This window comes from Heterocephalus glaber, unplaced genomic scaffold (assembly GCF_053883595.1).
Source record: "Heterocephalus glaber isolate CG9 unplaced genomic scaffold, H.glaber_assembly_v1.0 deba00001733, whole genome shotgun sequence".
NCBI lineage: Eukaryota > Metazoa > Chordata > Mammalia > Rodentia > Bathyergidae > Heterocephalus > Heterocephalus glaber.
In genome coordinates, this window is record NW_028258444.1 from 4,598,762 (window position 1) to 4,624,151 (window position 25,390).

Consider the following 25,390-nt stretch of genomic DNA (forward strand, 5'->3'; position numbering starts at 1 on the left):
CTAGAAAAAGAAGATAATTTTTTCACCAATCTCCACAGAAGAATCGCCCCAAATTCTGCAGACCTTTTTTTTCCTAGTTCAAATCCCTTAACAAAGCCATTCTTAACATGTACAGGAAATCTCAGCTGAAGAAACAGTATGATTACATAATTACACATACAGGAAAAACCTAGTACTCTATTATCCACCTTTTCCAAACATTTTTAAACTAAAGCTAGACTTAAAGAGTTTTGTTGAAAAATGTTTTGCTGTGAGGCTGACTTAATAGAAAAAAATACTTCGTTAAAACGTGGGATGACGGCCACAGTATTTTAAGGATTAACAGTTTTGTTTATTTACCATTATTATTTAATAATGCATTCTTCCTAGTCCTCCTCCCAAAAGGCAAAGGGAAAAATTTACACCGGTGCAATCAATAGGTATGTCCAAAGAAAGATGTTCTGAAAGCCTATGACCTAAGTGTTTAGCACTGACACAGATAAAGTTCAGGTGATACATGTCACTTGTCTCACCATTTAACAAAAAAGGAAAAAAATCAAAACTCCGCTCCCACGGACGGAGGCGAGGAGAAAGAAACGGTGGGAGCCGAGGCAGTAGCCGCCTCTCCCGGCCTCCGCGCTCCACCTCTGCCCGCACTGCGCCACCGCGGGGCCCGGCGGGACGGGGCCGCTCCCGCACCGAGCCCGGGGTCGAGGCCCCGCTTCTCCCACAGGGGCCGCCCGGGCAGCGTCCACAAAGCGCCGCGCCGGGTCCCGGGCGGCCAAAGGCGCCCCGGCCCCATGACACCGCCGAGGAGACAGGGTTCCGGGGGCTATGCCGCCCTCGCGGACCGGAACCGCCGGGGTCACCGGCCGCCGCTCGAGCCCGGGCCGGGGACCCGGCGGGATCTTTCAGGCCACCCGCCTGCCGCGCGGAGAGACAACAATGTCCCGGCGTCGCCGCGCCCGGCCTTACCCGCCAGCTCGTCAGGCTCCAGCCCGCTGTCCGCGTCGACACCGCACAGCACGAAGTAGTGCGCGAAGCGGCAGGCTGCCGGGGAGGAGCCCGGGCCAGGCGCCGCGCCGCTCGCGCTCATGCCGCCGCCGCTGAGAAGCAGGCCCGCGAGGCTGAGGGCGCCGCTCCGCTCCGCCGCTCCCCGGCCTAGCGCCGCCCCGCCGCGCCCGTGGCCGCAGCCGCCGCAGGTCCGTACGGCTCAGCTCGGCGGGAGGCAGGCGCAGGGGGCGTGCCGCGGGGGAGGCCGGGCCGCGGCGTCGCCGCCGGGCCGCTGAGCGCGCAGGGCGGCGCGGGGGCGCGCGGTCGCGACGGGGACGCGCCCGGAGACGGTGGCGCGCGCGACTCTGAGGAGCTCGGGGCTCTGCGCTAGCTCCCGCCGCCCCCTCCCCCGCCCCGTCCAACAGCGGAGTCGGGCGGGCGGAGAGGCGACCAGGACAGGCGCCCTAGTCGTTTAAGGACCCGGTGAGTGAGTCGCCCCTTGCACAGCACCCTTCCCTTCTCGGGGAGTCTTGACCCGGGCGCTGGGACTCGCAGAGGACAACCCCTATGACCGTCCCTCGCCAGCTGGGGCGAAGCAGCCGGGGCCCCTCAGGGCCGCGGATCCAGGGGTCACAGGCCCTGCTGGCTCCGACGCTTCCCAGGGGGCGTCGGGAATACCCCTGTGCACATGCGGCACACCTGCTGGGGTGGACTGCGCGCAGCTGTCGGAGTGCACAGGCCCTTCTGATTCACTTACACCTCACACCACCGCCTACGGTAGCGTGGATCCTCGCTTGCTTGCTCCGCTTTTGCGAAGTCAGAATAATCAAGAAATCAGGACGAGGCACAGACTAGCAATCGACCTTTGGCTCCCGTGGCAGCCTTTGCCTTCGGCACACTATACCAACTTCGCGTCTCTCCCAGCTGCGTTGTAGTTAACGCCACGAGGCAGGAATCCTGCTTTCTGGTTCATTAAATCGCCAATATCCATAGAAATCCTGGGCCCACCTGCCCTTCACTTTGGGGTGTATTTGAGTATATCTGAGGGAGGGTGTGCATGCCTGTAATCTCAGCCACTCCAGAAGCAGAGGCAGGAGGACTGTAAATTGAGGCCAGCCTGAGTAATTTAGGGAGACCCTGTCTCAAAATTTTTAAAAAGGGATGAGGATTTAGTTCAGTGGTGGAGTGCTTGCGCAGCATATGGGAGGCCACTGAGTTCAACACCCAGTACTTCTCAAGGGGGGAGGGGTAGTCTAGGTAGTAGCAGGTTGTTGATGCTACTAGGAAAATAAACTCTAATATCTGTTACATATTTATGAACAGATGTTCGTTTATTATTACACGATTATTGCTTCTCCTCACATAGGGAGTACTTAAATGCACTAGTATTTTACTAGTGAGGATGACCATTTGTGGCGGTAGGTCCTTACAGATTATTAGATTCTAGGCTAATCAAACAAAACCAAGTAGAAAGCTTATTTACAGTTTGCTGTAATCAAGAGACGTGTTATGTTTTGCTCATTTGAATAGTAAGTGATTTCTGAGCTTGTAAACCCTGCCTGCATTGTTTTAAGATGAAAAAATCAAAAGAGGCCCCCCTTTCCATTATAATGTATAAATCTCATCAAAATAGACAAAATCCCTAAGATCTTTCCTAAAGCTTTCCAAGGAATGGTCACACATTACAAGATTAAACACTAATTTGAAAATATCTGGGGTGGGGATGGTGGCACATTCCTGTAATCCCAGCACTCTGGAAGCTCAGGCAGGAGGATCACAAGTACAAGGCCAGCCTGGGCAATTTAGCAGGACCCTGTCCAAAACAAACAAACAACAAAAAACCAGTATCTGTATCAGGAAAGCCCTTCTTCCTGGGTTCTGGGTTCTGGGTTCAGCTCCATCTGTTTTTCTCAGTGCAGGTCTGGCAGCACTCACCTCAGCAGTCCAGTGGCAGACTCACATCTTGCCTTCCCCTCTCAGTGTTACAGTTTGTGTTTTTTTGTTGTTGTTTTTGGGTTTTTTGGTGCCGGGGTTTGAACTCAGGTCCTTGCGCTTGTGCAGCAGGCAGCGAAACCACTGAGCTAAATCCCCAGCCCTCAGTGTTACAGTTTGGATCTGAAATTCCCCAAAGGCCATGTGGTACTATTGGGAGGGGGATGAAACTATTGGGAGGGGGATGAAACCACTGGGAGGAGGGGCCCAGTGGAAGGGAGGAAAGGAGGCCAGTCAATGGGGACAGGCCCTGGGCATGCTGGGACCTTGGCCCCTCCTCATTCTTGCTCATCCTCCTCTGCCAAACCCCCTCCCCTGAGGTGAGAGCTGCACTCCCATTTCGATCTGCCTCACCACAGGTCCCTAATCTTGAGACATAGCATTCCTTCTTTAAGTCATTTATCTCAAGTATTTCATCACGACAGTGCAGAGTTGACTGACACACTGAGGCTGCTGCTACAGACCACCACGCCACCTAGATCACCTGGAAACCACGGGCCCAGCCTGTGTCCTTAGCAAGTACCTTTACCACTGGGAGCCAGGCAGTGTAGCCTTTGGTGGCAACATGCCTTCCAAGAGGTCTGAAATGAATTCTTTCAAGGGACAAGGCCTCCTCTCCAAAGCCCTTGGTTCCTTCCAGACCCTGTCTTGATCATCTTCTGTGTAGTGTGATTGAAACATATGGTGAAAGTTTAAATTTAAAGATTTTTTTTACAGTAAAAGGCACATTGCCATTAATCCCTTCAGATTTTCCCCCTCTCCAAACACACTTATCTCATTGTTCTTGCCGCTTTCTAAAGCAGTTTTGAAGTCCTCATTTTTGTGTTTAGTTGTGCTGCCGAGGCTGCCTGTGTCCTGAATAAATTCCAAACGCTTACCTTTCATGGTAATTTTGCTCTGGGGAAGAGCCAGAAGTTGCACAGTACCAGATCTGGTGAATGAGGTGAGTGAAAACATGCTAATGTTTTTCCATTGGATGACACTCAGCAGCAGCACTCACTGTAGTTTTGATCATACATTATAAAGACATGCATGGGGCCAGGGATGTAGCTTAGCAGTGCTGTGCCTGCCTGGCAAGTACAGAGTCCTGAGTTTGATCTCTGGTACTGGAAAAGAAAAAAAAGAAAGGAAAAGAAAAGAAAAGAAAGGTGTGAAAGAGGACTCCAGAACTGCATTAGAAGGTGGCAAGAAGGATGAGAGAAGTATGTTTGAGGTGAGTATTTTCAGGGAGATTAATGACAATATGTCTTTTTTACTGTAATACTTTTTTGTTGTTGTTTTGGTACCAGGGATCGAACTCAGGACCTTGCACTTGCAAAGCAGGTGGCAGAACCACTGAGCTAAATCTGTGACCCTTACATTTTAAAAAATTTAAATATTCACTATAATTGCAACCATTCTCTGTAGATCCTTAGAGTCCCCTTTCATCCATTGTTGTTATTAACCACTGTTTACTAGCTAACAATTATATTAAATTTAACTGTTCAAATTACAGTTTCTGCCTCCTGATTGATAATATGACACACGAGTTCATGACTGGATGAATGGAGAGCTAAAGTGCTATGCTCCTACCATAGAATGCTATTCAACAGTAAAGGGGAATGAACCCCTGATGCATCCAAACAGGTGGATGGCTGTCACAAATGTGCTGAACAGGGCTGGGGATTTAGCTCAGTGGTTCCACCGTCTGCCCTGCAAGCACAAGGACCCAAGTTCGAGCCCCAGTACCAAAAAAAAAAATGTGCTGAACAAAAGATGCCAGGCACAAGGACTCCGTGGTGTGTTACTCCACTTATAGGGAATTCTAGACTTGCAAGAGGTGATTGCCTGAGGCTAGGGAGTGGTGTGGGGAGACAAAGCCAAGGACAGGGAACTGTCTAGGATGAGGAATTGATATTCTGATAGATTCACACATTCCTCAAAACCCATTGAGCTGTGTGCTTAAAGTGAATATTTTAATATAAATTATAGCTCAAAAATCTATTTAGAAGAAAAAGGCCAGAAGATTTACATCAGTTTTTAATTGTATTTTTTTTTTATTGCAGTACGGGGGATCAAACTCAGGACCTTGCACTTACAAGGCAGGTGTGGTGCTGCTAAGCTAAATCCCCAGCCTATATATTAACTTTTTTTTTTTTTTTGGTACCAGGGATCAAACTCGGGACCTTGCGCTTTTGAGGTAGGCAGGAGAACCACTGAGCTAAATTTCTGGCTCTAATTGTATCTTGTTTTTCCAAATTTTACTCTTCCTAAAGTTCTACTCATTTTAGCTGATTGACAAGAAATGAGTAAAATTCTTACAAATATCTTGTTCAGCTGGGCATGGTGGCAAACACCTGGAATTGCAGCATTCTGGGAGGCTGAGGCAGGAGGATCACAAATTCATGCCCAGCACAGGCAACTTAGTGAGATCCTGTCTCAAAATAAAAATTTTAAGAAGGGATGAGGATTAGCTCAGTGCAACGTCCCTGGATTCAATCTTTAGTACCCCCTGCAAATCTTGTTCAACTTTCATTTTTTTTCAGCTGGCAGGTTTTGAAGCAATATGGTGAGCCAGTGGAGGGTGCAGCTTCCAGAGTCCCGCTGCCCAGGTCCCTCAGTGGGCTTCAGACACACACCACACACTCAGCTTAGGCTTCTACTTTTTGTTTTTGTTTTTCATATTCTGTATTTTAAAAAATAACCAGCAGCTATAGCTTTTTGTAATTCAGAACCTTTCTTTTTTAAGTGTATGTGTTTTTCTGTGAAGATGACCAACATTGTAAACAATGGTTATCCTTATATAAATAACTCAGACTTGTAACTATTACAATGACTTGCTCTTGGTACTATTTCAAAAGACTACACATACGTTTGTATATGCATGCATTCACTTGCATGCATGAAAGTTGACTAGTCAACATTTCCTATTAAAGCCTGCTATATATTAGGCAGTGTTTTAGGGATATATCAATAAATAAAATTCTTAGAGGTCGGGGATTTAGCTCAGTGATGCCACCACCTACCTTGCAGGCGCAAGGTCCCAAGTTGGATCCCTGATACCAAAAAAAAAGTCTTAGAGGTGTAAGGCACCATACATATCTATGTAGATCCAAAATGTTCTCAAAGGTATAAATTACTGTACTTAGATAAAAATCATTGGAGGCCACTGGACAAAGCTCCTACACTAGGCCCCAACAGACCAGTTCTAAAAACTCAAATGAAGTCACTCACATTAAAGATCAGTGTCACCAAGCTGAAACCAAATCATTTAGCACACCTTCGTTAAGCACAAATGAAAACCAAGAATATAAGAATATTAGAGCAGGGCGTGGTGGCACACACTTGTTATTCCAGCTACTTTGGAAGCTGAAGCAGCAGGATTGGATGTTCAAGCCCAGCCAAGGCAACTTAACAACTAGCAAGACCCTGCCTCAAAATAAAGAGAGGGGCCGGGGATTTAGCTCAGTGGTACCACCGCCTGCTTTGCAAGCATAAGGTCCAGAGTTCGATCTCCAGTACCCAAAAATAAGTAAAAATAAAAAATAAGAAAGGCCTGGAGATATATAGCTCAGTATTAAGGCCCTGAGTTCAATCCCAGTACCAGACACACACACAAGTAACCTAGTAGTAACTAATTAGTTGTTTTCCTATTATTCTATCACCTGTCCTGGGCCTGATAAGAAAAGTAACTTTAAGATGACCAATCTGGTTTTTGCTTTTGTTTATGCCTTCATCAGTCCTTTTCTGTCTGTAAAACCAACCTTCTCAGTACTTTGAGAAAATAAAAAAATAAAAACAATCTCTCTGCTCGATTCATTGGAAAACTCATTTTATTATTAATTTACTTATACCAGTACTGAGGATTGAACCTGGAGGTGTTCACTGGGCTACATCCTCAGCCCTTTTTTATTGTGATACAAGATCTCACTAAGTTGCCAAATTGCCCAGGCTGGACTCAAACTTGTGATTCTCCTGCCTCAGCCTCCCAGAGTGCTGGGATTGAGTACAGGCATATGCCACCACACTCAGCTAAGACCTCTTAAATCACAGAAATCTCACTTGTCTATTCTTTCTCATTTTGAATTCAGAGGCCTTGTAATTTAGTTCCTCAGCTTACTATGCATTTTAAATTATTTCAGGTATATGTATTGTCTTAATCTGTTCAGGGTAGTACAACAATATATCATACACTGGGTGGCTGGTGCCATAGAAATTTATTTCTCCCAGTGCGGAAGTGGGAAGTGTAGAATCGAGGCCCAGGCGGACTAGGGCGGGTGAGGGCTGTTCACTGGTTCACACCCCAAGCCTTCTTGCCTGTCCTTGTGTGTCCTTCCAGGGGAAGAGACGAGGGCGTCCTCGGGGCCTGTCCTAGGAGGGCACCAATCTGCTCAGAAGGCGCCCCACCCTCCTGACCTGGTCCTCCTGAGGCCATCGCCGTGGGAGTCAGGACCCAGGCATCGGAATCCTGGGAGGAGCGCAGCACGCATCTTCTCTTACCTACTGAGGCCTGGAAGTGTTCCCTTTCCGCACAGCCTCGCACCGGTTTTACGCTTCAGAAGATTGACGGAGTAAATGCATCCCTCAGCTCCCTCCACAGAGAGGTTCCTCTAAACTAAAAATAGGAGGCTCCTCGGTGCTTTTCAGTCATAATCAATGACTATGCATGAGGTGGTTATTTTAAACTCAGCAATTTAGCCACAATCCCATCATTGAGTTGGGCCTGGAATCGCAGAGGGAGGATTCAGGGTGTTTATCTGCCACAGCTGCTCAGCAGCCTCCTGCCCAAGCACGGTTTCCCTGGAACAGTGTGAGCTTATTTAATAACTTGGGGGAACATTCTGGAAAGTACCTCAATCTGTGTTAGGAAAACTACAAAAACTCCTCCCCCACCCCTCTGCAGAATTCCTCTCCCCTGTTTCCTTTCAATTTAAGACTCCAGAAAGATAATGGGAGTAAAGCCAATTTCATTGTACTGTCCGGAATAGTCATTCCTTCCAGCTTGCCCATTGTGATCAGATTCTAGCAGTCTTCAAACAAGTAGAAATTATAATCTAGTGGGTACCTATTTAAAGTAACAATTCGAGGCAACAGAGAGGGCTTCATTCTGGATACACATGTTATTAAGTAAGATTAGAGAGACCATTTATCCAGCAGTGAGCGGCAGGAGCGGGAATCAACATTTTAAGCTCCCCACTCCCATTTCTTCAAGGTCTGAGGTGGATAAAATGACATCATTTCTCTGTATTTAGCTTCTCTGTTCTTAAATTATAAACAAACTTGTTATTACTTCACAAAGTTCTGGGCTACCTAAACCTACAAGATATAACACCAAGCTCCCTAGAGAAGTTGATTTGTAAATAAATGACTCTTCACAAAAACATAATCTCGATTTAAATTGGTGCTCTAGGTCTGAAGTTGGGCCAAGTATATTTTTCAAATGTGAAATCTTACTATTGAAGGTAAGCTCTAATTCAGATTACACACTTTAATTTTTTTTCTTCCATTAGTAAATACTAGGTTGAGAGAAGTGGAGAAAGTTGAACACCTTTAACACATCTTTGCCTGATTTCCTTAACATTAATAAATATCATTAATGTGTGGCTCTTTGTGATTAAATTCTTATTATAAATATCAAAAAATAGATTTTAAAAATCACAAAATGAATAATGTTCTTTGGCCTTTAAAAATGAGTCAAGCCAGGCACGGTGTCACACACCTATAATCCTAGCATTCATTGAGGCTGAAGTAGGAGGATTGCAAATTCAAGCCCACCTTGAATTTAGTGAGAACCTGTCTCAAAAAAAAAAAAAACATAAAAAAGGCTTGAGATATACCCTAGTGGTGGACTGCCCCTGGGTTCAAAGCCCAGTACCACAAAAAATATCTAAATCAAACTATAAAATAAAATTTAAAATTAGTCAAGAAGCTTGGGGATGTAGCTCAGAGTGTATGCAAGCCACTGTATTCGGTTCCCAGCATCATTCACACACGAACAGAGTAGAGAAAAGAAATTGAAAATTTAAATTAATAATTCAAAATTCAAGCTTACCATACCCACTTAAATACTTTATAAATCTCCTTTCTATAAATATGTTAGAGTTACTTATAAACAGGATCCATTGTGTAATAATGGTTGCCAATGAAGAGTTAGGAATATCTTCCTTGGGTTATATATACTGTATAATTTATAGCTAGAAATTGGAAAGTATTGTGGAGCTCCCTTTTTGACACTGTTGTGTAAAAAGTGAGTTCTGGAGACTATCCTAAGGCAACATATGTTCAAATTATCATCAAGAGCTAACTCAATACCAGAACTTAAAATTTTTAGCTTAAATGTTACCAGAAAGTGGAGAGCTTGCTAAATTAACAGTGAATTTATAGACACTAAAATGTTGTCTGTCATGTGATGCTTTTAAAAATGTTCTCACTGGCTCCCGGCAGGCAGCAGCTAAACAAAGGTAGCAATTAATTTGACAGTGGCTGAATATTGAGGCGAAATTAGAGGGAATTATTTACCCTCATCACTGTGATTAGGAGACTAAAGAAGGCACCCAGAAGCTAGATAAAGGAGAAAGGTTAAATACATGCTGCTTTCTATATTCATCTTGAAATGCACAAATGGACAAAATCCTTTCAAGGAAAACTAAAGCAAGTGAAAACAATTTACAATCTTATATTTTGTGAGTCTGTTTTTAAATAGCAGACATAGGCTCCAGACATTGGCTAAATAGGGAAATTTTTCTAAAGCTTTTGTTATGGAAACTTCTAAATGTACACAAAATAGAATAACAAAATGATCCCATATGAACCTATTACCCACAGTCAATATTTACCAACATACGGTCAATCTACATCATTTATAACCCTCTGTTCCCACCCCCTTCACAAGATAATGTTTAACATCAACTGCTGGATTTCACTATCATATCCTGTGGCCACTAAACACTGTAGTGTATACAGCTAAGAGATACAGTCAGTAACATTAAAAAATACACAGTGTAACATTAAAAGTCTCATAATCACATAGTTTATATAGTATATTGTTGTAACAACATTTTTTCAGCTTGCATTCTATAGAGATCTGGACTTAAATGAATACCTATATATTTTCTCTCTTTTTTTTTTTTTGGTACCGGGGATCGAACTTGGGTCCTTGCACTTGCTCAGCAGGCAGCGAAACCACTGAGCTAAATCCCCAACCCACCTGTATATTTTATAACTCATATTTCTATGTTTGATAGATTGCATAGTAGATTTTCTTTTTCTTTTTTCTTTTTTCCAGTACTGGGATTTGAACCCACAGCCTTCACACTGAGCTATATCCCCAGCCTTTTTATTATTTTTTATTTTGAGACAAGGTCTCCCCCCCGTACACACACACACACACACCCCTCTATTTCTGTCTCTGTCCCTGTCCCATCACTATCTATAGTTATAGATAGATGTAGATAGATAGATCTGTATCTCTATCTGTATATGTGTCTAGTACTGGGGATTGAGCCTAGTTCTGCTTTATTTTATTTTATTTATTTATTTTTTTGCTCCTGGGGATTGAACTAGGGACCTTGTGCTTTCGAGGCAGGCAATGGAACCACTGAGCTAAATCTCCGGCCCTCTTTTATTTTTTGAGACAGGGTCTCAACTAAGTCACAAACTACCTAGGCTGGGCTCGAATTCCAGATCCTCCTGCCTCAGCCTATGAGAGTGCTGGGATTGTAAGTATGCGTTACTCAGATAAGATTAGTTGATTTTATCCAGGGGACTAGAAATGTACCAAGTTGTTTCCAGGATAAGAAACAGCAAAAGTGAAATCCAGCTTCTCTGTTTTTGAAAATAACTTCTCTAATCACAAAGAAATGATACAAGAAAAGACTTCTAGATATGCTCACCTTGATTTAATTATATAATGTATATGTGTATCAAATCATCACATAATATCTCATAATTATGTGCAACTTGTTTTTTGTTTTATTTTGAGACAGGGTCTTGCTATGTACTTCAGACTGGCCTTGAACTCACTATGTAGCCCAGGCTGGCCTTGAACTTGCAATGATCCACCTTCCTCAGCCTCCTGAGTGCTAGGATTACAGACATGCACCACCATACCTGGATAATATGTGCAATTATTGTGTCAGTAAAAGGAAGTAAGGGAGCCAGGGATTTAGCTCAGTGGCACCATGCCTGCCTGGCAAGTGCAAGGTCCTGAGTTCAATTTCCAGTACCAGGAAAAGAAAAAAGGAGGGAGGAAAGGAGAGAACAAAGAAGGAAGAGAAAATACCTTTCTGAATCGAGGATGGAAGGAGTGTATCTTGAGCTCTTTGCTAAAGCTGGGTGTCAGTTGCTTTGTGGGCTGGTGCTGCACAATGTTAAAATACTAGCAGTCCTCTTAGAAGGCTGGCAACCAACTGCTCCCCTTCTCCCTCCCCAGAAGGCTCCTGGCCAGGCCACTGCTGACTCTGGGCAGGGCTGGCCCTTCACACAGAATTCCTGTGTCTCCTCGGGGACTGCAGCCTCTGCACAGCACCGACCTGGTCGTTATATATTTTAAGTTTCATTTTTACCTGAAGCCCTTCATTATTTTCTTGTCTGTGGAGGCTGAAATGAGTTTAACTAGGGTCCCGGGATAAGTGTGGACTCCAGGTCAGACCTGGCTCACACCGAGCCCCTCTCCTGCATCCTCGGTGAACTGAGTTGGGTGTCTTGCTGTGTGAGAGATGAGGAGCTCCTTGGTGCCTGGCTGAAGTGGAGGGAGGACTAGATGAGACAGCCCTTCAGGGTCTATGCATGTACTCTCCCATCGAGAGAACTACTGACACCCTGCCAGCCTGCTCCTCACAGTTCTGAGCTTCAGCTCAGACACCACCATTCACATCTGCTGAAGCTCCTGAGCAGAACTCCAAGTGCTTGTTTTTCAAGAATGAGTATACCAAGCCAGGCATGGTGCATGACTGTAATCCCAGCTGCTAGGAAGGCTGAGGCAGCATGGTTACAAGTTCAAGGCCAGCCCGGGCAACTTAGTGAGACCCTGTCTCAGAATGAAATACAAAAAAGGCTGGGAGTGTAGCTCAGTGGTAAAGCACCCCTCAGTTCAATCCCCACTACTGGAAGAAGAAGGAAAAAAGAGAAACTATCACTTGACTGTTAACTCTTTTTTTCAATAATGTATGCCCTACCCAACCCAGTCTAGATTCAGAAGAGAAGTAAAGCCAACCACTATCAATCCATGGCTATCATCCTAGATTATCAGTCCTCAAACTCTTCATGTATGTGTGTATACGTGCGTGTGTGTATGTGTGCGTATGGTACTGGAGTTGAACCCAATGCTTTGCACTGGGCTACATCCCCAGCCAACCCACCCTTTAATTTCAAGACAGGGTTAAGTTGCTAAAATTAAGCAGTTCCTGGCTCAGCCTCCCTGAGAGATGGGATTACAGGAATATGCCACTGTGCCTGGCTTAGTCCTCAAACTGTTTGATCACAGGATCACTTTACTTTCTTGGAAACCACTGCAGACTCCAGAGACCTTTGTCCAAGTGGGTTGCGTGAATACTTATGTGAGTATTAGAAATTAGACCAGAGACAAATTAAGGACATTTATTTGTTCACTAGAAATAACGTTTATAAGATGTTAACATAATCACATAATTCTTAAAAAGTAGCCATATGGATGCTATTATAAAAGGAATTATTTCCCTAATTTCTATCTCAGTGACTCTATTTTTTGTATACAAAAAGGCTATTGTTTTTTGAGTTTTGACCTCATATCCATCTACTCTACTGAATCTGTCAATTAAGTCTAGAAGTCTTTTGGCAGAGTATTTTGGGTCTTCTATGTAAAGTATCATATCATCAGCAAATAATGACAGTTTCACTTCTTCCTTTCCTGTTTTTATTCTTTTTATTTCTTTCTCTTTTCTAATTGCTGTGGTTAATGTTTCCAGAACTATATTAAACAGGAGTGGTGATAGTGGGCATCCTTGTCTTGTTCCTGATTTTAGTGTGAAAATTTTCAGTTTTTGACCATTTAGTGTGATGTTGGCTGTTGGTTTTTCATAGATAGCCTTAATCAAGTTGAGATAAAGACCTTCTATTCCAATTTTCTGTAGGGTTTTTATCATGAATGGGTGTTGGATTTTGTCGAATGCCTTTTCTGCATCTTTTGAGATGATCATATGATTTTTGTCCTTGACTCTTTTAATATAGTGTATTACATTTATTAATTTACAAATGTTGAGCCATCCTTGCATCCTTGGGATAAATCCAACTTGGTCAGGGTGTATGATCTTCTTGATGACCCTTTGTATTCTGTTTGTCAGTATCTTGTTGAGGACTTTTGCATCGATATTCATTAGGGAGATTGGCCTGTAGTTCTCTTTTTGGGTTGTGTCTTTCCCTGGTTTTGGAATCAAAGTAATAATTGCTTCTGGGAATGAATTTGGAAGCTTTTCTTCCCTTTCAATTTCCTTGATGAGTTTAAAGAGTAATGGTGATAGTTCTTCTTTAAATGTCTTGTAGAATTCAGCAGTGAAACCATCAGGACCTGGGCCTTTCTTTTTTGGTAAATTTTTTATTACATTTTCAATTTCACTCATTGCAATTGAGGTGTTTAGAATTTCTATATCTTCTTCATTCAACTTTGGTAATTCATATGTATCTAACAATCTGTCCATTTCTTCTGTTTTCCATTTTATTAGAGTACAGGTTCTCGAAGTAGGTATTGATGATGCTTTGGATTTCTGCTGGATCTGTTGTGACTTCACCTTTTTCATTCTTGATTGCATGGATTTGAGCTTTTTCTTTCCTTTTTTTGATAAGGTTGGCCAAGGGTTTATCAATTTTATTCTTTCAAAAAACCAACTCTTGGGGCCGGGGATTTAGCTTAGTGGCTCCACCGCCCGCCTCGAAAGTACAAGGGCCTGAGTTCGATTCCCGGTACCAAAAAAAAAAAAACCAACTCTTTGATCCATTAATTTTTTGTATCATTCTTAGTCTCAATTGCATTGATTTATGCTCTGATCTTTATAATTTCCTCTCTTATACGAGCTTTGGGTTTGTTATGCTCTTCTTTTTCTAGGATCTTGAGGTTCTGCATTAGGTTATTTAATTGAGTTCTCTGTTTTCCTAATATAGGCATTGACTGCTATGACTTTCCCGTGTAGAACTGCTTTCATTGTGTCCCACAGATTCCTGTATGTTGTGCTGGCATTATCATTTACTTGTAGAAACTGTCTAATTTCTTCTTTAATTTTCTCTGTGACCCATTGGTTGTTCAGGGGGGTGTTATTTTATTTCCATGTGTTTGTGGGAGTTTTGCAGTTTCTTATGTCATTGATCTCCAATTTTATCGCACTATGGTCTGATAATATACAGGGGATAACTTCATTTCTTTTACATTGACTTAGACATGTCCTATGAGCTAGCATGTGGTCTGTTTTGGAGAATGACCCATGTGTAGCTGAAAAGAATGTGTATTCTGATTTTGTGGGTTGGAACACTCTGTAAACATCTATTAAGTCCATTTGTTCAATAGCTTGGTTCAGTTCTAGAATTTCGTTGTTAATTTTTGGCCTAGATGATCTGTCTATTTGTGATAGTGGGATATTGAGGTCCCCCACTACAATTGTATTAGTGCTTATTTGGTTTTTCATGTCCATTAATATTTGTTTTGTATAGTTTGGGGCATTTGTATTTGGTGCATATATATTTATGATTGTCATCTCTTCCTCTTAGACCGTTCCCTTCACAAGGATGTAGTGACCATCTTTAGCATCCTTCACAAGGATGTAGTGACCATCTTTAGCATCCTTCACAAGGATGCAGTGACCATCAATAGCATCCAAAAAAATGAAATATCTAGGAGTCAATCCAACAAAGGAAGCAAAAGACCTCTACACTGAAAACTATAGCACTCTCAAAAAGGAGATTGAGGAGGATATAGGAAAATGGAAGCCTGCGCCTGCTGGCCAACGACTCCCGTGCGTTCTGCGCCTACGGCGCGCAACCCGCGGGGCGCCCCTGCTGGTCCTGGGCAACCGGGCCGCCGAACCCCGCCCTGTTGCGGCCCCAGCCCCTGCGCACTGCTGCGACTCCAGCAAGTTGTTGGCCTTCCACCCGGACCAGATCCTGGGGCTCAACCATACTCTGCCCTGGATGGCCGCCCACGTCCCCTCGTTCTCTGGGACTCTTCTCTCGCTCCAGCAAGTAAAGACACCCTTTCGTCGGTTCAGCTCACCTGGGGAGCCTATCAGCACTCACTGAGACAGAAGTGCTGGCTGCATGGCTGTGTGCCCAGACCCGAGTGGGGCTGCATAGAAATCCATCAACACGAGTGGTCCAAGATGGCGCTCTTCGATTTTTTGCTACAGATTTATAATCGCTTGGACACGAATTGCTGTGGATTCAGACCTCGAAAGGAAGATGCCTGTGTACGGAACGGATTGAGGCCAAACTGTGATGACCAAAATTCTGCAAGTCTGGCACACATCCAGCGGAATCATGACCCGAGGCATTTGGTCTTTATAGACAATAAGGGGTTTTTTTTTGACAGGAGTGAAGACAATTTAAACTTCAAATTGTTAGAAGGAATCAAAGAGTTTCCCGAATCTGCAGTTTCTGTTTTGAAGAGCCAGCACTTAGAGCAGAAACTCCTCCAGTCTCTGTTCCTTGATAAGGTTTATTGGGAAAGTCAGGGAGGGAGACAAGGAATTGAAAAGCATATCGACGTCATAGAGCAGAGGGCCAGAATCCTGATCCCTACAACACGGCACACGGGATCTAAGTGCTACGCATGAATGAGTGACAAAGGCTGGAGCTCCAGAGGCATTTAGGCATTTTTGTTTTTATTTTAAAATCAAGTGCATCAACCTCACATCCTCCTATACACGAGGCAGTGCAGACAAATGCATGAGACACATGGCTTTAACCATGTAGATGTGATGGCTTGACCACTGTATGCAGACACAAAGGTTTTTAAAAACATGCTGCTCAAAAATATATTTGTATTTTTCTCTAATATCACGATGTGTCTCAGCATCTGATTATAGAATAGTTCTAATCATTCAACTGACTTTTAATAGTGTTTGTCATTTAATAGAGCAGTATAAACCACAGGTACTGACTCCTGCAGTAAACCATATCTTATACCTTTTGGATTGATCTAACCGATTCTAGTGGGAGTGATTTATGATGTTCCTCTGTTGCTTGTGTTGTTAAAACAACCCCCAAGGTGAATCTGCACTGGAAAATTCAGAAACAGTATCTGCAAAACTGCCAGCACCTGTAATACTTCCTGAGTAAAAATGGTGCATTAATTACAGAATCACCAGTGTAATTTCTGAAGTGTCTATAAATCATCATCCATCTCTGAGGAGTAAGATTCGTATATCCAACTCCTTTTTAGAAATGTATCTGTCTGTATAAAAGCATCTGTGTTTAACAATTTATATATTTGTTAGCCTTTTTCTCTCTATTTTGATCCAATTTTTGTCTAACAGTTTAGAAATAAAACAATTCTAAGGTAAGAATTTACCTGTTTGAAAAACAAAAAGAAAGAAAATGGAAAGACATCCCTTGTTCCTGGATAGGAAGAAACAATATAGTGAAAATGGCCATACTTCCAAAACTATTATATAAGTTTAATGCAATGCCAATAGAAATTCCAACAATATATTTCACAGAACTAGAGAAAACAGTCCAAAAATTCATTTGGAACCATAAGAGACCTAGAATAGCAAAAGAAATTTTAGGCAGCAGAGAGATGGCTCCGGGTATTACAATCCCCAACTTGAAACTATACTACAAAGCTACTGTGATAAAAACAGCATGGTACTGGCAAAGAAACAGACCTGAGGATCAGTGGAATAGATTAGAAGATGCAGAAACAATTACAGATATGCTCAGCCACCTCATCTTTGACAAAGGAGCCAACCATCCTCATTGGAGGAAAGATAGCCTATTTAATAAATGGTGTTGGTAAAACTGGATTTCAACCTGCCAAATATTAAAACTAGACCCATACCTATCACCATGCACTAAACTAAGATTGAAGTGGAATAAACATTTAAATATCAAGACAGAAACACTAAATTTGCTGGAAGATAAGTTAGGTAGAACTCTTGAAGACATTGGTATAGGAAAATACTTTATGAACAAAACTTCAGTAGCATGGGAACTAGCAAAATTAGCAACTGGGATCTGATCTTATTAAAAAGCTTCTGCACTGCAAGAGAAACTACCAACAGAGCTAAGAGACAACCTACAATGTGGGAAAAAATTTTCAGCAACTGTACCTCAGAGGACTACTATCTAGAATATACAAAGAATTGAAAAAAATCAGACCCCCCCCCAAATTCAAAGACCCAATTCAAAAATGGGCATCTGAAATGTACAGACATTTCTCAGACAAAGAAGTAAAAGCAGCAAATAAATATATGAAAAAATGTTCAACATCACTGGTTATTTGAGAGATGCAGATGAAAATAACCCTGAGATTCCACCTCACCCCAGAAAGAATGGCTGTTATAAAGAACTCATCCAATAACAAATGCTGGCAGGAGTGTGGGGAGAAAGGAACCCTTCTCCATTGTTGGTGGGAGGGCAGACTGGTGCAACCACTGTGGAAATCAGTATGGAGATACCTCAGCGAACTAGGCTTAGAGGTCCTATTCGACCCAGCTATCCCCCTGCTGGATATCTTCACAAAAGAATTAAAAGAATCATACCACAGTGATATATGTGTACCCATGTTTATAGCGGCACAGTTTGTAATAGCTAAAGCTTGGAAACAACCCAAGTGCCCATCAACTGGAGACTGGATAAAGAAGATGTGGGGTGTTTTTTATAAAATGGAATACTATTCAGCCATAAAGAACCAGAAACGAGAGACATTTATAGCTAAATGGATGCATATTGAGGCCATCCTCTTAAGTGACATAAATCGGACACATATGTGTAAATACCGAATAGTTTGTCTAGTATGAGAAACTGCAAGTGTAAATAAGGATACACACGGATGAAATTGCCTAATAACATATTTCTCGGATTGTGTTTCCATTGCGTGTCATATGACTATCGAAATTTAAATTAGGGAGAAGTTTGGCTTATGTGGAGTCTGCTAGCTAACTGGGGTGTTTTTACCAGACCACTATTTGTTCATTGTTGGTTTTGGGGATCTTTCTGAAACAAATCACATCCTCTGGTGTCTTTTTGGTGCTTGAGATGCTTTTTTAAGTTATATGGAAAAATGTTTAAGTGCTTTTCAGTTTTGTTTTGGTTGAGTTCTACTGTATTTGAATATTATTGTAGTTTTTTTTCCCTTGCATTGTTCTTCTTTGAATGATTTTAATTTTTGTATGTGTGTGTGTTTGATAATAAAGTTATTTTTAATTTTTTAAAAGTAGGCATATATTTTTAAATAGTTAATTAGAATAGTGGCATTAATATTTTTGCCAATCTTAGCTGGGCATTACACACCTGTAATTTCACCACTCAGAACACTGAGGCAGGAGATTGCTGTGATTTCTAAGCCATCTGGAGCTACATAGTGAGATTCTGTCTCAAAAAATAAAAAAGAGGGCTGGAGGTTTAGCTCAGTGGTTTCACCGCCTGCTGTGCAAGTGCAAGGACCCGAGTTCAATCCCTGGTACCAAAAGAAAAAAGAAATTATTTTTGTCTGTGTCATTAATGCCCGGTTTAATAAAATACAGTTGGATTTTCATATCTACTTCTGGATTCATAATCTGCTGCAATATCATCACTCAGATAACCTCTGGAAAACTATTATATACTAATGAAAGAGTAAATCCAGGAATAGTGGTGCATGCCTGTAATCCTAGGAATCTGGGAGGCTGAGGCAGGAGGACTGCAAGTGGAAGCCAGCCTGAGCAACTTACACTGTCTCAAAAAACTAAAAAAGAACTGTTTATGTAGCTTAGTTTGAAGGCCTGGATTCAATCCCCAGTACCAAAGAAAGAAAGAAAAGAAAGAAAGAAAGAAGAACTAATTACAGAATGAGAATAAGAAAGGCAAATAATGTGTCTGCAATGTTACAAAAGTACTTTTGACCAAGCAGACCCACTAGTATGTCTAGGAAACCCGAGAAGTTGCTAGAGTCAATTTTTAAACATATTTTAAAATTCAGATGAAATTTTTATGTATTTGTCTCCTGAACAACATGCTTTACAGGTATGAAAAATATTAGAGTCATAAATGTTTGTTTATCTGTGAAACAGGATTGAACCTGGGCCTCTGGACAGAGTTACATCCTCACTCGTTTTTTTATTATTTAGAGACAGGGTCACTTACATGCCAAGTTTCACAGGCTGGCCTTGAAGCTGTGATCTTCCTGCCTCAGCCTCCCAGAGGATTGGGATTACAGGCCTACACCATCATACTCTGTTCATAGATGTCGATTTAATCCAGACAGCTGCTAGCAGCTCAGAAAATGGGCTTAGGTGGCATCAGCCTTCAGGGATGGCAGGCGGCAGCACCCAGGTGGCCAGAAGCAGCCCTGGCTAGGGCTCACACTCACCTTCAGCTCACACATCTGCCCTTCCTTTTCTCCTGTTCTGGCCTCACCTGACCAGACAAGGCCCACCCATAGCAGGAGAGGAATCTACTTGACTCAATCTGTGGATTGAAATGTTAGTCTCATCAAGAGCCACCCAGAACCATGTTTGACCAAGCATCTGGGCCTCCAGTATGTGGTTGAGTAGGCACACAAAATTAACCCTCAGACTAATTTAAGAGATGCGTGGCAAGAGCTTGGGTTCCTTGCTTTGCTGCCAGACATATGGGAACAAGATGTGGTAGAGCCTAGCGGCCACAGTCCCCAATGCACAGGCACCCTACCTCTTTGACATCTCCACTCCAGTGGTCCATGAACTCTCAGGTCAGAAGGCCCCTTCCCAGGAGGTCTGTCTTGGTCCCCTGCCCACATAGGGTCTAGCTGCATGAGGTACCCTCATTTGTCCTCTCAGGATCGAGTTTTAAGCCCTTCTGTTGCACTTATCACCCTGTCTTAGACCAGGCTGTTTATGCCAATCTCCCCCAAAAGGGTCTCCATTCCCTGAGGACAGGAACAATCTCAGAGGCCTCAAAACAAGAGGAAAGTAACCCCCACTCTGTGGCACTGCTCCTTCTGGCCTCAAGAGGGACCCTTCAGCCTGCATGGTGTGTGGTCACAATGTTTCAGAAGGAAGGGGATAGATCCTGTGGTTTCCTATCCCTTTTCTCTCTAGTCCTACTGTCTGGCTAGACTGGTTTGGATATTGCCATGGTAACCAGCAGTCACAGAAGATGGATTATGACCTACCTCACCATTAGCCACAGAGACTTGAGTGCTAAAGACTCTCTCACATCTCCTGTTTATGCTCCAGGACTTGGCAGTGAATTTTCTCCCCAATATCTTCCATTTTTTTCCCCCTTTGGAAGCTTCTGGTGTTGACGGAGACTCTCATACTGGTTCTTCAATCCCATGGTGTCCTCATCCCCTAGCGGCGACCCCTCTGACACAGAGGACTGCAATTCTGAAACCAAATGCATGCTGAGCCTCTCTGGGGGCTGTCTCCCCAGTGAAGAGCCCTCGTCCTGTGAGGACATCATCCTTCCTGAAGACATGACTCCCAGTGTGTGTTCTTCAGGTGACCTCATCTCTGCTATTCAAGGCAGGTGGGGGCCTGAAGGGAACAAGAGATGGCCCAACCTATGAAAGCTACTTCAGGATGACCCACAGCAGATCTACAACCTAGGTATCACTGTGCCCTGGGCTGACGACAATGGCTTTGAAGAATCAACTGCTCATGAAAATCTACAGAGGCAAAGATGAAACAAAATGTACTGAAGGAAAACTGGATGGTCTTGTGAAACTGCTGAAGACATTTCAGGGCTTTTACATGGATGATGAAGAAATCCAAAAGGAAGACAGTGAAAATCCCCAAAAAACTCGGAGGAAGAAGAAAGATGAGGACCGGGATTGCCTCAAACTTACTCTGGCCGAAGACCTCAGGCTGAGCAGCTGTTCCCCTGCCCAGCTCACTCATCAGGGACATGAGGCATGTCTAGACTTGCCCATGTGCAAACCATCAGGAAACACAGATGTCATCCCAGTCCCAGAGCTGCCTGTGACACTGAAGGGACAGGAACGTGCCGAGGTGAGCAGAGCTGCCTCCCAGAGAGCAAGGGCCAGGCCCAGTGGGGAGCAGGTGAACAGCACGGGGCTGGGAGTGACCTGCTGTGAAGTGGGGCTGGATCCTGGGGGATGCACAAGACTAGCAAGAGGCTAAGACAGCAAGGAAAGGACTCAGGGAGGAGAGGCAGGGAAATACCAAGGGGCACAGGGGAGAGAGGAGGGGAGAAACAAAGGGAAGCGCTATTGTGATGCCAAAAATTGTGTATGTGAATATTTTCAGTATTTCTGATTACTGAGACTGCACTGAAGTCGCCTTTCTGATAAAAGGATGTGACTCCCATAAAGGAGTAAATATTGACTCCATTGCTGTTGACATTATGTGTATCTAACTCATTCTCCCCTTCTCTGCAGACGGCAGTCGAGGGGAGCAGCAGCCACAAGTCAGGGATCACAGAGTCCTCCACCTCCTCAGCACACCCAGAGGATGACACCCCCAGACCACAGAGAACCTCCTGTCTGCTCGTGGGGCAGGCCTTCCACCGGCTGCTCGAGAGTCCTTTCCAAGAAATGCAAAAGACAGGATCCTGAGCAAGACACCAAGAGCCACCCTCAGCAGGCTCCAAAGAGAAGTCAATGTCTAGAGGCAAATGGATCCAGCCTGAAGGACCCCTTGAGCTGTTAGGACCACCCCACATCCCCACATTTTCCCACTACGTGCTACCCCATCATCCCAAATACACATAGTTGATATTTCTCAATAAAGCACATGTTCTTAAAAAAAAAAAAAAAAAAAAGCACATATTCTTGTCCCCTGTGTCTGCCTCTTCCAGCAAGTCATCTTCACTCAGGCTCAGAGTATGCAAGTGGCCCAGAAGACCTCAATTCCCTTTCAGGAAATGTTCGGCAGTCTGAAGCATCCTAAATGGGAGGCATTCTTTTTCCCTCTCCCCATTCTTATTGCATTTTACCCTATTTTATGGAGGTGGACCTATCTTGTCGGACCTCACCTCCCATGTCCAGAACACACCACTGGACCCATCAGATCCAACCAAGGCAGGAAGGTGTGGGCTGAGCTCGGGACCTGAACACCAGCCAGTGGGGCGGGTCCCTCAGGAGCCCACTTCAGTTCCTCGTGTTCCCAAAGCCAAACACTGACACTGCTCCTCCTGTTCCCATAGGACGACGCTGGCTCCAGGATGCAGGCTTTCTCACCTGTTCCAGCATGCTGGTGGGTATGAGTGTGTTGATTGTAAAAAGTGGTCCATTTGGGAGGAATGTGAAGGCTGGGAATCACCTCACCACTCTAGCCTCACTCACCTCCCCTCTCAAGATGGGAGAATTAGTAACATACATTACACAGACTACTGGGAGAACTCATGAGATAGTGCACCCACTTGTTAAGCAGGGCATGACACCAATTTTGTCATAAAGACACATAAACATGGGTGTGTAATACCCATGTTTATTCTTTAGAATATTTCTATTAATTATTAATTTTAATTTTATGAGTTTTATCATATTAAACAATGAGTACTTAACAGAAAAAATCAAAAAAAGTATTGAATTTTTAATATAGTTCATAAAAAATATCAAAATTTTCAACACTGACTGCTTTTCAGTATACAAAGTCTAAAGAGAACAACAGAAATAAATTCGTATATGAACTACAATGAAAATATCAACAGCATTCTACAAAAAAAAATCTTTACCTCAATTATTACATCTAATGTAGTCTTCATACATGACAACATGTTCCACACTCACATATGGCTTACACTGACAGCACGTGTTTTTCTTTCTTGGCCTTTTTTTCTTCTTGGCCTTTTTGTAGGACATACTTTACATTTCACTGGTCTTGCTGTTTTGTCAGCAGATTCTTAATATAGTATACAATATGTAGTTAACAGGAACATAAAATATCAATAAAATAAAGTATAAAATTCTTAATATGTATTGTGCAGTTAGAATAAACATCAACAATTTCGTATCAGCTGTGTACTTACAAAACCTAAAATATAACAGAAATAAATTCCTATATATACTACAATGAAAATACCAATAGATCTCTACAACAAAAATAATCTTTGCTTCAATTGTCACACTGAAGGCAGTCCCCACACATGACAAATGCATGTTCCATGCACACATCTCACACTGACAGCACATGTGCTTAGCTTTCCTTTCCTATGTGGCAGCCCATTCATGTCACCTCTCTTCTCTTCCTGTTTTTTCAGGTACTTCCTACTATAATGTACAATGTGCACTTAGCAGGAAAATAAGATATCAAATCTGGCATCCTTTACAGTGCATGACTGTGATCTGTGAGAAGGTGAACTGCCTCTAGAATTTCCTATCTGTGGTTTATAGATGGTTATTTAATTATCAGTAAGCCTCTTTCCTTCCATATTGCTGCATGGGCATGAAGCACGAGACAGGCATATCTGAAGTCTATATATATGTTTGACCTTCTGTCTTTTCCTAGTATCAATGCCTGAGTAGGAGCTACTAGTGCTTCTTCCTCCCTGAATGATGGATCTATATTTGTATAGTTGCAGAAGGCCCCTGGTAATTAGTTATGAAACAAAGCTGGATTTTCCTCCATGCCCTGTAAGAGCCCACTCACTTTATCATAATTAACAGACTTTTAAATATATCTTTTCATCCCCATGATAAGGGCAGCTAGCATACTAGACATCATTTCTAGTCCATGCTGAGTATTATGGTCCCAGTTTGACTCTGTTAAAGGGAGAATATCTTTTCCAGGGAGGTTTCCTTTCCTTTTTAAAGCATCGACATAGTTCCTAGCCTCTGTAGGATTCTCTCTCTGTCTTCTGAGGTACAGCAAGGAGCCAAGATGAAATATACATCTTGCTATAATGAGTCAAAAGCAAGGGTCAAAGTTTGGAACCCATCTGCAAACTTACTAGGGTTTTCTGATAGTTGGCCTAATTGTTCCTTGCACTGTTGGACATTTGCAACTGAAAAAGGAACCTGCACTTGAGTATCTATCTTCTTTTTTCTATCCCTGGGACTTCTCTTATGGACAGGACAAGTTATAAACTAGAGTAATAGGAAGCACCTCTTCAGGTTCAACCTGCAGGGCTTAAAGCTATCTGTGTGTACCCAGTGAGACTTAAGAGTGGTGAGGAGGCTGCCAAGGGGACTGAGGAATGTTGCATTCCTCTGGGGCACTAGGCTCTAACGCAGTCCCCTGGTCACTTGGAGGGGATGGACCTGATTTATTCATCTAAAGATTATTAGGGGGAGGTCAAGGAGACCTCCTAGTGTGGTTGTCCTCTCTAAATAGATCAGCATGACCAAGATGCCCCTCAAAGAAAAGTAGGGGTTTCAGAACAGGGTCCCCCAAGAGGAGGGTTCCTCCTCAAGGCCTGCACTAAGTACCATGGTTCTTGAGCATTTCCTTTGAATGAGAGTCACAAAGACCCAAACATAAAACATTTCTCTTCACCTTTTATATTCTAAGCACAAACACTGTAACTGGAGAATAGTCTTATAATTTAAATTGCACCATCTCATACTCATCTTTTTCCACCTCTCGGTTTTTACTGAACCCAGACTATATTGCAATAGTAGATAAGCTGTTCTTGTTCTAAATTATCAAGATAAAATCTGTCTTATTCATCAAGGATATAGCCTAGAGGTGAGATTGGTGGAATCTCTGTGGTGATGAAGTCTAAGAGGTTTCTCATTGGAATGACTTGGGGCCTAGAAAGAGGAGACAGCTAAGTATGACCTCTTCAAGGGTTGTCCCATGGAGAAGGAAAAGACCTGGAGTCCACAAGGTGTCCTTTTTGAGACTTCACATAGTCTGAATAGACATCTCTGTCTGAACCTTAGGGTGATGCTAGCATCATTTACCACAGAAGAAAGCCTTTGTCTCCATATTGGGGACCCATTAACTCCTTAGGGACAAGGGAGCTGGGCCATCTGTTGGTCTTACCTAGTCTTTCTGTTGTGGGATTTTAAGAGACAGGAGAGAAAATGAGTCATATAGGATTTATTGTAGGTTTTTAGGTGTACACCACTTGGCAGACTAATGTCTAAAGGCTGAGCCCAGAACAAAGGAAAGGCTCTAGTTTTATACATTTGGTTGAAGGAGTTGTTCTTTCTAATGATGTAGCAAGCGAGTTTACAGAAGCAGGACAAGAGCAGACAGTTTTGTAACTTAGCCTTGAAAGAAGACAGAGAATGTGAATCTTGTGAGAACAAGATGACACAAACTTTTGTTTTTATTTGGCTGCCATTTCCTCAGGCTTCAGCCATGTGTAGACTAGTCAGCTTCTGGGGTGACTAGGG

General features: G+C 43.1%; 2 protein-coding genes and 1 pseudogene across 6 annotated transcripts in view; 2 read left to right on the top strand and 1 right to left on the bottom strand.

Moving 5' to 3' along the window:
• Window positions 1–1,172, bottom strand: part of Dennd5b (DENN domain containing 5B) — a 187,217-nt gene extending 186,045 nt beyond the window's left edge. The window contains exon 1 of one of the 3 annotated variants that reach the window (XM_004855049.4): window positions 955–1,172. In XM_004855049.4, the coding sequence (XP_004855106.1) occupies window positions 955–1,075 (121 nt within the window). In that variant the 5' untranslated portion in view covers window positions 1,076–1,172. The remainder of the gene's footprint in view (window positions 1–954) is intronic. The other 2 variants (XM_087199946.1, XM_004855048.4) reach the window with 2 other exon arrangements.
• A 91-nt stretch (window positions 1,173–1,263) lies between these two features.
• LOC101724110 (uncharacterized protein C12orf71 homolog) lies at window positions 1,264–22,437 on the top strand. 3 transcript variants are annotated; one of them, XM_087199949.1, is made up of 6 exons: window positions 1,276–1,455; window positions 3,795–3,907; window positions 5,010–5,049; window positions 7,283–7,514; window positions 8,354–8,405; window positions 14,677–19,064. In XM_087199949.1, the coding sequence occupies exons 2-6, from the start codon at window positions 3,848–3,850 to the stop codon at window positions 14,698–14,700; spliced, it is 408 nt and encodes a 135-aa protein (XP_087056075.1). In that variant the 5' UTR covers window positions 1,276–1,455; window positions 3,795–3,847; the 3' UTR covers window positions 14,701–19,064. The 3 variants fall into 3 exon arrangements, with proteins under 3 accessions (XP_087056073.1, XP_087056074.1, XP_087056075.1); XM_087199947.1 differs by lacking the exon at window positions 5,010–5,049 and adding an exon at window positions 21,485–22,437 and having other exon boundaries at window positions 1,264–1,455; window positions 7,283–12,500; window positions 14,677–21,095; XM_087199948.1 differs by lacking the exon at window positions 5,010–5,049 and adding an exon at window positions 21,485–22,437 and having other exon boundaries at window positions 1,269–1,455; window positions 7,283–8,405; window positions 14,677–21,095.
• LOC106010281 (Golgi-associated kinase 1B pseudogene) lies at window positions 14,889–15,737 on the top strand (annotated as a pseudogene).
• Window positions 22,438–25,390: the final 2,953 nt, after the last annotated feature.

Excerpts from the sequence above, each read along its gene's own strand:
- LOC101724110 (XM_087199947.1), top strand. The coding sequence starts at position 20,721 with ATGGCTTTGAAGAATCAACTGCTCATGAAAATCTACAGAGGCAAAGAT. Across the intron at positions 21,096-21,484 it reads AGGGACAGGAACGTGCCGAG|ACGGCAGTCGAGGGGAGCAG; the intron begins GTGAGCAGAGCT and ends CCTTCTCTGCAG.